The following is an 11,526-nucleotide window of genomic DNA, read 5'->3' on the forward strand; positions in this document are numbered from 1 at the left end:
TTTTAATCTCTCGGCAAAGTTTTTAATTAACAAATTTGCATTTGATTTACACGGAAGCACTTTTTAATGAGTGCACAGCGCAATTGATTGAATCGAAGATTCAACTCATCATACTCTTTTAGAATACGGAAATAATTTTTAATAAACTTCATTATTCAGTGCAATATTTTTTGTTGCAGTAAATATATAAGATGATCTAGAATTAACGTATTTATTTTTGTTAACTCATTAATTAATTAATTATTCAATAAGGAAACTGACTAATACTCACGCCATATAATTACTATAATATTTATGATCTTTATTTTCTGATCCCGAATATCAATCCAGTCCAAAAACCTTTCGCAAACACCCTTCGAGGAAATGATTAATTCGTTCGGAAAGCCGAAGGAGTTGAGATCGGTGTGGTAATACAGCGAATGGTTTATATCCCGAGTAATTCTTAACGTCAGAGTTAAGTGTATTTGACTAGGATGTCGATTAATCTCGGTTAAGTTGCTGCTGCGTAATGGAGAAGTACGCGGTGAGTTAGCATAGATCACTTAATGAGAGTGACGATGACAAATCCGATTTAAAGGAGAATGCGAAATAGTTGTATTGTATAAAAAATAGTTGTATTCATTACACGAATAGGACTTCATAACAAAGAAGACGGAAGTTAATTCTTTTCAGTTATTAATAATAAATTTGATATTCGATAGCTGAATTAGAAATTGTATTTAAAGATATTTGTTTTTAATTGAAATAATTAAGATAATGAATAAAAGATTTAATATAATAATTAAAATTTTATCTCTATTAGCAAGCAGATTTCGTGTTTGAGGACTTACCAAAATAAACGATGCATTTCGTTGTCAATTGTTAACGACACTTATTAAAGAATCGGTACGCTCTGTGAAATCGTTCATGACAACAGAGCGTACAAATTCTAAAATAAATAACGTAACATTGCTCTCGATAATGAAAGTTAGATAGCGTCGTGTCTTCCACTGGTCTCCGCTGAAAAAACATTTTACAGTCACAAATCGGCTAAAAAAAAGTCAGATGAATTCTAATAATTAAATTAATCTTCCGCCACACTACTCTTTAAATTCTTTGAAGTGAAATCTCATTCTAAAGAGGGAAAATTGAGCCAGTCTTGAAAAAGAAGGGCTGAATTTTCAATCTTTAAGAGTGAACTTTCATTCTTCAGAGGAATAGTTTATTCTAAATGTTTTAGAGAATTTAGAAGGTACAGAATGCCATTATACTTGGCATACCAATTTGATTGCTTTTAACTTTTACAAAAATAAACGTAAAAAGTATTTTCAATGGAAACGCTAAATATTAAAAGAATATTACGGAGAATAATATCGAGCAAATATGTATTTTTATTAATAAAAAGATTATAAGCAACAGAAAAACATTAGAAAAAGAAAACCGAGTATGTCATTTTTATATTAAAGAATAGCAGTGGAGGATTGAGAATCTTTTAAAAATCCTTACCTTGTATGTTCACCATGCTTATCGGGTGCAAATAATTTTCTACATGGATAGACTATTCCAGAAATTGGCCTAAAATTTTTTTTAAAAGGATAGAAAGATTTACAATTCATGATTTACAATTCACACACATATATATATATATATACACACATACAAACAAGAATTGAAAGCAAAGCCAGGGTCATATACATTTCGTCTTTTCGGAAAAGGATAACTTTCTCGCTGCTTGATTTCCGGCATGCGTGAATTCTCACATGTTAGAAAAGTCGTATTGTTGAAGACCACCGTCCTCCTCTAAATAAATCGCATCAGCTGGTTTCACGAATGAACGATCAATCATGTCCGAGTGACGCTGTGCTTTCGTCGAGCACTTTACCACGTTTGAAAAATGTAACACGATGTCGATCGTAAATAATCGTCACCCTGGATGGAATGGGAAAATACGCCACGGCGGTACAGCAATCTGTGTTAACCGTGAGCACATGGATGTTGGTGTCGAGAAAGGGAAGTCAAATGGAAATTGCATTAAGGCATCACCTCTCGATCGCGACTCGGAGCGGAGATCGATCGAGGGGCGTGATATACAGACATCATTGAATGGACATCAAATTGATTACATCCAACTATATCGTAATATACAATAAATTTATGTTTGCCTGCGTATATTTGCTGTCATTATTTAAGGCTAATAAAAGAGCATCGGGACATTCACATTCGGAGTATAGGTTTTATTATTGCTGTGTGTGTCTAATATAAATGTACAACTCGTCATACATATGATTCTGCTTACGTAACTAAATAATATAATGTAATATAATATATGTAATGTAATGCAATATGTGTGACGTAGTTTTATATAATATATCATAATATATAACATATGTATGTATATGTATATATATATATATATATATAATATATATATATGTTCATATATAACTCTAATAATTATCGCGGAAATCACTCGGCTTAACAATTATTATTAATTATAACTTTATATTATGTAGAGCGCGTTCGTGTCAATTTGATGGTATTTTCCTTCCGATATCGTTATGATCAAATTGATGAATATACCGTTCCACACATTAAGTTATACAAGTTATTTTGAGTTTGAGTATACAATGATTGCAGCAATATTCTTTTATCAACTCGATATCAATTTAAACTAGTGGAAATGTTCGATAATGTGAACAATTTACTGCAGAATGTGTTTATCTCTTATGGAAAGATCGCGGTTGAAGACCGAGTGATCCGACAGCGATATTTTCTCACGATACTTTTGCCGGCAGAAGCTGATAGAACTCGCAACGATTGAAGAGTTATTATCGAGCATTCTCTTCGCGATATAGTATAACCTTAAGTATTAAGAAATCACCTATGAATCGTTACAGTATGAACGTCCGAGAGATTCTGTATATCAGCGCACGTGTAGCTTATTTCTCGATGACACGTTTCGCTATCTCTACAGAGTTTTGGAGTGAAACGTTCGAAATACGAGAGCTCATTTCGGGAAAGGAAGATGCTCTGGCAATTACCAGCCAATTTCGAATAATCCGTAATTTCTGGTACTTGTCAAAATATTTTTCGCGTAAAACAGGCTTTCTCCTCGGAACTCCAATTAATTATAAATTGTTATTAAAGAATTATGCTCCTGTGTACAGAATAAATTTGGATGCAACTACAAGGGAATAATCATCTCATTGCAAAGTATTTTCGAATGAAGCCGTGATAAAAATTTAGTTCGTATAGCTTTAAAAATATCGCAGGAAAAATAGTTGAGAGGCGAATTCGCGGGTAATGGTGATCGATCTTGGTGCTACCTTATAGTTTATAAAAATATATAGACGAGGCTTAAGCAAGACGTATCGGCGTTAAATAGATTCTCGATCAGCGCGGCTAATGAATGGAATTTGAACGACTTAAAGTCTTCTGATGTAATTCAGCAACGCGTATCTGACGTAATCCTCCCCGCCGAGGCGCCTAATCGCGCATGATTCGCGCGATTTCGCGATCGGAGTATTAATCGTCGGCGAGAAGGCCGATTATCGATTCTACGCTAATTATACTAAGTCGATGCAGGCCGGCGCTTCGTCAACGATTAATCTCAAACCGCAGCCGCCGATGGCTACCTTAATGCACACCTCTAACAATAACAATCGACGTTTAGATCGGCCGACATTCGAGACGGGAAATAGATTAGCTTTAACGGTTATCCTAGAGACTCTTGTAATCTAACTTTAGATAAATCGTCTGCCTCTAAATTGCGAGAACAGATATTTCGACTCCGTATGCAACGCGAATGTCCAGAAGATATCTTGAAGGACGAGAACTGAGAGACGCAGTCTCGTTATTCGAATAGCGAATCAGATTATTCATTATTCGTTATATGTATATATACGCGAATAAAAATATGTAATATTCGTTTGCGCGATGAACAATGACTATTCGTTACTCGCTATGCGGATTGTATTTTAAATATTCTGTGCTGCTGTCTCTGTCTGTTAAGATGCTGTCTCATGACAGTCGGAATTTCGGAAAACGGAATCTCAAAAAAGACAATACAACTAAGCTCAGATTAGCGCGTTACATGAATGCGTTAAACTTAAATGATTCTTATTGGTCGTATTACTTTTCCGAGATTCCATTTTCCAAAATTTCGACTGTCACGGGGTAGCAGCTTTAATCTTTAAAATATGATGTCTTTCGGATGTTCGTGTTGCCAGGATCGATCGCTAAACCCTTCTTCCTGTGAACAAACAACAGATTATCTGCTACTCGTGATCGCCTTCCCTGCTTATCCGCTAAGATGAATCTTGCTACTTTGTTAGGAATTTTTTTTAGTTTCTTGCCTACCTGTTCATGATCCATTACGTTGATGTACCGAGTGACACAAGAGGAACAGAACGAGATTCCCTTCTTCGTTTCCGAATCGGAAGGATTGATCTTCGTTAGTAATGTTTCGAATATCGTCAATTTCGATGGAAAGATACGAATTAAGAAAAACGGGATTAATTTAATACTTGACTAAAAATTACAAGCGATTTTCTAATATTGAATTAATCATATATATAAACTTTCACCAATATGAAAATCTGGCTACGTCAAGGATAGTGTCGCATTCCTTCGCGCCACCCGGTGTAATAGATTATCCGCGCTTTAATTACAATTTATAAGGCTACTTTAAAGCAGTTACATAATAATCGACAACTCCGCTTGCTCGCATTCGCCTAATCGGTCATAACTACTATATGTGTACTCGGTGTGATGCACAGTAGTTCATAATAGTAATGATAATTAGTAGCAATAGTATAATAATAATAGTAGTAATAGTAGTAATAATAACATCATTATTGTTATCCTCACTGTTCCTCTGTTAAACGTTATCTGTATGTAGGTTATCCACGTTATTTGTTCGATCCTCTTCTTTTCTTTTTTCTCTTTCTTTGTGTTTTACGGCTAGGAAGTGCTTGCCGAGCGACAGAAGCAACCATTTTTGTTCGCGCTGCCGCCGGCTCCATTGCTGCATCAGCTTCCTTAAGTGTTCGATCTTTAGTAACGTCGATGTCGTTGACAACAATTATGGTCCAATATATCGATATCGATTTTCGCGCGGAGAACGTCGCCATGTCGTTTCTTCTGCTCGAGCTATCGAACTGTCGGCGCTTTCTTTCACGAATCTAAAACATCCGAGTCAAGTCGTCCCAAAGAAATAGGATATGTCAGGACACTGTGTCCCCTTGTTGCCAATTGACTCGATCAGATTGTGATTGGAATACTTCAATTGCGTATGTAACTCTCCCGAACTCGTTGTAAGACAATGGACGAAACTGACTTGTGAACAATTGTTATTGGAAAGTTGCGTTTAATATCCGTTAAGTATATGCAAAAATTACTTTTTTAAAGTAAGTATCATAAACGTCCAAAATTGACTCGATCAGGTTGAAATTGTGATTGAAATATCTTAATTACATACTATATACTTTTCCGTATTAATCTCGTCATAAGAAAATGTGAACGAAAATGACTTCTGAACAACTTTTGTGGAAAGATGCATTTAATGTTCGCTAGGTATGAAAAAATCATCTAACTCTTTTAAAGTGTCACAAATCCAAAAATGTACAAGGAAAAGGAATTAACTTCTGATAGATGCTCGTTTTATTAAAAGAGCTTAATGCATTTTCTCTGTAGGTAACACATCCTATTCCTAATTTATCAAAACTAATAATTTATTTTGTCTCGAAACTAATGTCGCTTCCTTATTTCCTTTCGGGAAATATCTTTTATGTGCATGAAATGACGAAATGTCCTTGCAGAACCGACAAATTTTTGAATTTCTTAATACGTGCTTCGTCTTTCTGATATAATAAAGTTTATTTTAAACGATAATCGACTTTGCTAAAATAAAAGGATAAAAACCGAGATCGCGAAATATCAAACATTTTTTACCATCATGAATCAGTGAATTTTTCTTTCTATTAGAGGAAGCTTCATCGCTATAACATCAAAAAAGATCATAAGGTTTAACAGTTTAAAAAAAAATTGCCTAGGAAAAAGCAATGTTCCTAAATGAATATTGGCATCCTGACACCTTTTTTGGGCATCAATAACTCATTAAAGCGCACGGGTAACATTACTTGTCCTGTTCTTCTTGCTACACCATTTTTACTTTCATTTTTCAAATATTCAAGATACTTTTTAAAAATTTATTATAAATCAAGTGAGTTATAATACTTTTTAGAGATTTTTCAATATAAATGTGATTAATCCTTCTTTTAAGATAACTTTATGTTTATCTAAAAGCGTTTCAAGCATTGTAAATTATTTAAATTTATTGCTAAAATCTTTTTTTTGGGCCGACTTTATATATTTTCATTGATAATTTCACATAAAATCGCGAAGAATTTTAATGATTTAATAATTTAATGGTTTAATAACAATTACGAGGCAGGTATTCTCCTGTGCGATTTCGAAAAATAATAATAATGAAAAGAGAGCGCAAGATACGTCGAAATATTTATGAAATTCAAACACATCGCGCGACGTTCGTACGAAATATTGATATATCGATGCCTGTATTCTTTAGCCGTCGCTTTTTCGGCTCACAATCCATCCCGATGTTATTAAACTCGCATGTACGAGGCTAGTGGGCGGACGGAAGAAGCGACAGAAGAAGCGTCGATAAAACGTCCGACGAAAAATGGGACGCCGAAACTTTTTGAATAAATTCAATCCGCCGTTGAAGGCCGACAGAATGCTGTTCCTCAACAGGGAGTTGACCCAGAGACTTCGGAGAAGAAAAAATCATGATATAGGAAACGATGTATAGTACCTGTTCTTTCATTTGAATTTTTTCTATCAGAAGATTTTTTTTTACAAAGAAAATATTTTTTAAATCTTGCTTTTTCTTGATATATTTTTTAAAATTAAAGTCGTGATATTCTCTCCCAAAGGTAAATCCAATATGATATCATTATTCTCTCATCTAAGAGTCTATTTTTTCAAGCAAAGTTCTGTCCATCCACTGAAAAAGGAAGTGTTTAATTTTAAGTAATTAAAATGTTTTATTTAAAGTATTAAAGTGTTTTTAAACACTTAAAGATGTTTTAATTTTAAACTTTTTCAAAACACTACATACTTGGATTTAAAACGCATAGTATTTTAAATCCAAACACATAATGTTTTGTCTAAATTGAATTGAATAAGTCTAAAACTTCTTTAAGTGTTTAAAACATGGGAATAACAATAAAACACATTACTTTTTACAGTGTCGTAGACCGATTAGTTCGTGATAGTTAAAAAAACTACACCGTAAAAAATGCAGTCTGATAAATAGTAGGGAAAAAAAGCTGATCACGCATCGTACACGAGACGTACGTCTCGCTCAAATGTGCGTCTGCAAAGTCGAATTGCACGAAAGCTACTGTGAAAATGGATAAGCGCGGTACAATGATGATAATGGCGATTATTTTCGAGCTCTTTGTCATTCTCGAATCGCGTGTTAAATATCGTCGTTACCACCCCGACTATTTCATCATTGGCAAGAAATCGCGTGCGAAGCATGTATTCCCGAAGCTTCGAGACATTGCATTTTGGATTAGATATTTTTTTAATAAAATTCCACAATGCGATTGTCTTGTTACTATATCGGGACAATAAAAAAATTATAACGAGTTCGTTGATAACGATAGTTTTATGCGAGATATCACTTCATCTGCCATACGAGTTCTCGATTTTAAACGAGACTTGCCAAACGAACTTTCACTCAAATTCGATCAAGAGAACTTTACTGTCGAGGGCAATAGATCCGTAAAAGCATGCGGAAGCGTGCGAATTTAATAGAATGAAGAAGGAGAAATTGGCGTGATAACGCATCAAATTTAACGAGCCGATTTCTCTGCGTCACTTAACTCGGCTCGAGTTTAGCAAGTGCATTCAACGTTCACTGAATTGAGTCGGCTGTGATTGTACGACGTGGATACCGTCACGCGAAATGGAAGGCGACAGTATGAATCGGTTAGACGTGACATTTAATCAGAGAGTAAATGCTTGGGAATAATTGTACAATAGCATTTATTACATATGCATTACTTATAAATTTGTTATATTTTCTTAATCACCGTCCGTAAGATTTTCCTCAATAAATTGGATTCTTTGGAAACAGAATAATTATTCTCAATGTTGGATTTATCTTTCAATATTATAGTTCCAATAAAAAAATAATATTTTAAAAAACGAACTATTTGAAAAATGTACAACGAGCATCTTAAAGATCGGCTTTGTAAATAGTAAATATATCTACAATATTATACGAACAATAAACGTACTTTATGTGATGTCAACTTTTAAGTAAGAAATACTATTTCAGTAATAAATCCTTTGTCAGGTTGACAATAGGAATAACACATCAATGCTAATTTCCATAGCTAATGATCTGCAACTGATAAAAGTCCAAAGAATTGATTTTCAAGAGACATTATGCATCGCAATGTTCGCTGATTATCACGAGTGTCAACTTTGATTAAGCATATTCAGAATAATCAATATCAAATAATAGAAAGCACACGTTAATCTTCGCAAAAGGAAAGATATGTTCAATTATAAACAATAACATAAAATTTTATTGGACTTTCTGACAGGACCAAAGGACGACTATCGACGTCTCCGTATAGATTCGCATGTAGAAAGCCTCGATCGTTCGGCACAGATGTCTGAGATGCAAGTTGCAACATTCCCTTCCCACTTCCCTCTCTAAGTACAAGTTTTTGTGATTCAAGTTTTATGAAGGATGGCGTGTGACGTCCGCAGCGCAGTTCCATCGTCTTACAGGACGACACGTATTAGCCACGAAGGCTTCGGCATATCACGAAGACTGCCAACGAGATTGCTAGGACGAAGTACGTGCTGCTCGACGCTGTCAACGATGGGCCGGAATTGCAGCCATCTTGCTGGCAACAGTACGTCCTCGTGCTCCAGGCCTCTGAAACAGCCGATTTATCGTTCAGCAACTTAATCTGATTACTAAACATATCCTTGACATTCAAATCTCTTATCGACATTTTTATTTCAATATTTACTTTGTATTATTCAATATTTATTTTGTGATTATTGAAAGAAAAATAATCCTTTTGTCTTAATTTGAAGATAAAATTCTAGAGGTAGCTCTTAATAAAGATGAATCCAGAATTTTTTTCAAAGAAGAGAAAGGAATTTGTCAATTTTGTTATCACATAAACCTTCTAATGAACACATCCACATTTTTAATAATGTGTTTATTTTCGTAACTTATTACATACATATGGACGATAACTCTCAAAGAACAATAATAATCCTTAAGAGAATCATGGACTCCGAATTTTCTCTAGGTTTAATAATGGCAAATAAAAAGAGAAAAGAGGAAAAGAGAAAGAAAAGTGAAGCATGCTATCAGACAAAGATTAATCGTGGCACTTCCGTTTCGCGATATAACAAGAAAAGAGGCGAGAGGAGATATAGAGAGGCAATGTCGAAGGACGAGTGGCGAAGAAATACGAGCAAGGAAAGGAAAAGTATGAGGCCTTCATCCACAGGAGAACAATAAAACGACGCGGCCCGATAACACGGCCACTTGCTGTTCCGTGGGACCTTTAAGAGCGCGTGATTCTTCATCCTTTTGGCAGATCTCATATTCTCTCTCAAGTGGCGGATAGAGCAAACAGATAGAGTGCGCGATACGATGCGGGCCATACGCCACTACATCCAAAATCGATGACGTGGCTCGGTCGATTCTTGTTTAAAAGAAAGAGAAAAGAAAGAGAGAGAGAGAGAGAGAGAGAGAAAGAGATGTTCCGGCGCCACTTCTGGATATCACTGTTCAACAGTACCGCCTTTCAGATAACAAACCTTGGCTCAAAAGCAACCGATAACACCTCGCGCCATTTCACAAATTTTTTAAGATCCGTCGTTTTATCCACGGTAAATTTCATCGAGCGATTACAGAATGCCGCCAAAGAATTTACGAGCGGACGCATAGATTTAGTACCGCGTGAAAAACATGCAAAACAGCTTCGTAAAAATGGATTGTAACGTTTATTTTTTTTTATGACTATAGGCTACGTTCAGAAATTCTATCCGAGTGCACCTAGGTATTATCTTATTCTTGTTTAATAGTGAACAACAAAGTAAAATGCATCTGCAGAAAAATACTGTATGCTGCAATAATTATTTGTTTCAAGGCCATATATTCGTAAATCTATCGTAAATTCATCACAAGCATCAAATTTATTCAAAATATGTTTTAAATCCTAATAAGTTTAATATTTTTTTTATTAATTTTAAACTGAGATTATTAAATTAAAACAAATTCGATTTGCTATTATACTTACAAAGTCGTTTCTTCGGTCAATTTGATATAATATTAATTTTAATATTCTTTAAAAGAAAATTAATTTTTGTTTTGTACATAATAAATGTTTCTCCAATTTGTAATAAATGTATTTTAAGATTACTATATTCTTTATTAAAGACAACTGTTATTTAAAAGGAAGAAAGTAAATTGTACACAATCACTTTTCTTAACAATAATATATTTTTTTGCTGAGTGCACCTGGATGAAATTTCTGAACGCGGGTCAGAATCTGCGATAATGAACGAGAATCATGTCGCATTCACCTTTTTCCACGCACTTGTTCACGCAGTCTCGCACTATCGATCCTTCGCTGACGTATTTCTGAAACAAATGAAAAAAATCGTTAGATCGACGTGAAACCGATAAAATGGCATTGAGCGCCAGTAATATATAACGGCGGAAAGCGACGAGTATTGATAAATGTCGTTGTGCAATTTGCGGCTCTTTTCTCGCACTACTCGCCACCGGAGCGGCGAATATTTTATCCGCGGTGAAATGATACACGCGTTCACGCGTCGCTCACACACATACGACCAATAAATCTCCACCAGATATCGAGTGAGAATCAGGGCGAACGTTTCATCTATCAATATTGTTTTGCGAGATTCTCCAAGGTGCTCTGTAGCCACGCGCTACAAAAAAAAGGGGGGGCGGAAAAAAGACACGCCGTACAATTCGAAATTTTTTCGACGAAGAATGAAATATAACACTCACGTGTCCGCATCTATAACGAGAAAGGAAATGAACGATAGTACAATTGCACTATAAATGTGCGAAATATCTCGCAATGTGGTTCTTCGAACGATTTCATGCAGCAACTGATCGTGAGACCAAATTTCGAAAATTCCTACGTGTTTCGGATGCGGATTATTCTGATTTCTGCATCGCTGCAGAGTGGTGTAGAGTGGTTATATACGAGGCGGAGTTACAGAACGATCAGGAACGACAAGTACGTGGCTATGATCCTTCAGCAGGCCCTGATTGGTCAAACGGAAGTCCCTCGAAGCGGAGTATGTCATGTAGCACTAGATGATCGATACTCAGCAATTATAACGCCCCGAGGATGTCGTACATATTAAACCCTCTAACTGTTTCCTCTCCCTCCCTCCTCCCCCNCCCCTCTCTCTCTCTCTCTCTCTCTCTCTCTCTCTCTCTCT

The 11,526-nt window shown here is 35.4% G+C and overlaps 1 protein-coding gene across 1 annotated transcript in view; it reads right to left on the reverse strand.

The window, feature by feature from the left end:
* Positions 1-8,822: 8,822 nt before the first annotated feature.
* The window catches only part of LOC105626674 (lymphocyte antigen 6D), an 85,629-nt gene continuing 82,925 nt past the window's right edge, over positions 8,823-11,526 (reverse strand). Inside the window, exons 3-4 of the mRNA XM_012207972.1 lie at positions 10,633-10,690; positions 8,823-8,962 (exon numbers count right to left, since the gene is read on the reverse strand). Of these exons, the coding sequence (XP_012063362.1) occupies positions 8,823-8,962; positions 10,633-10,690 (198 nt within the window). The remainder of the gene's footprint in view (positions 8,963-10,632; positions 10,691-11,526) is intronic.

The sequence above is a fragment of the Atta cephalotes genome, assembly GCF_000143395.1.
Source record: "Atta cephalotes unplaced genomic scaffold scaffold00001, whole genome shotgun sequence".
Taxonomy (NCBI): domain Eukaryota; kingdom Metazoa; phylum Arthropoda; class Insecta; order Hymenoptera; family Formicidae; genus Atta; species Atta cephalotes.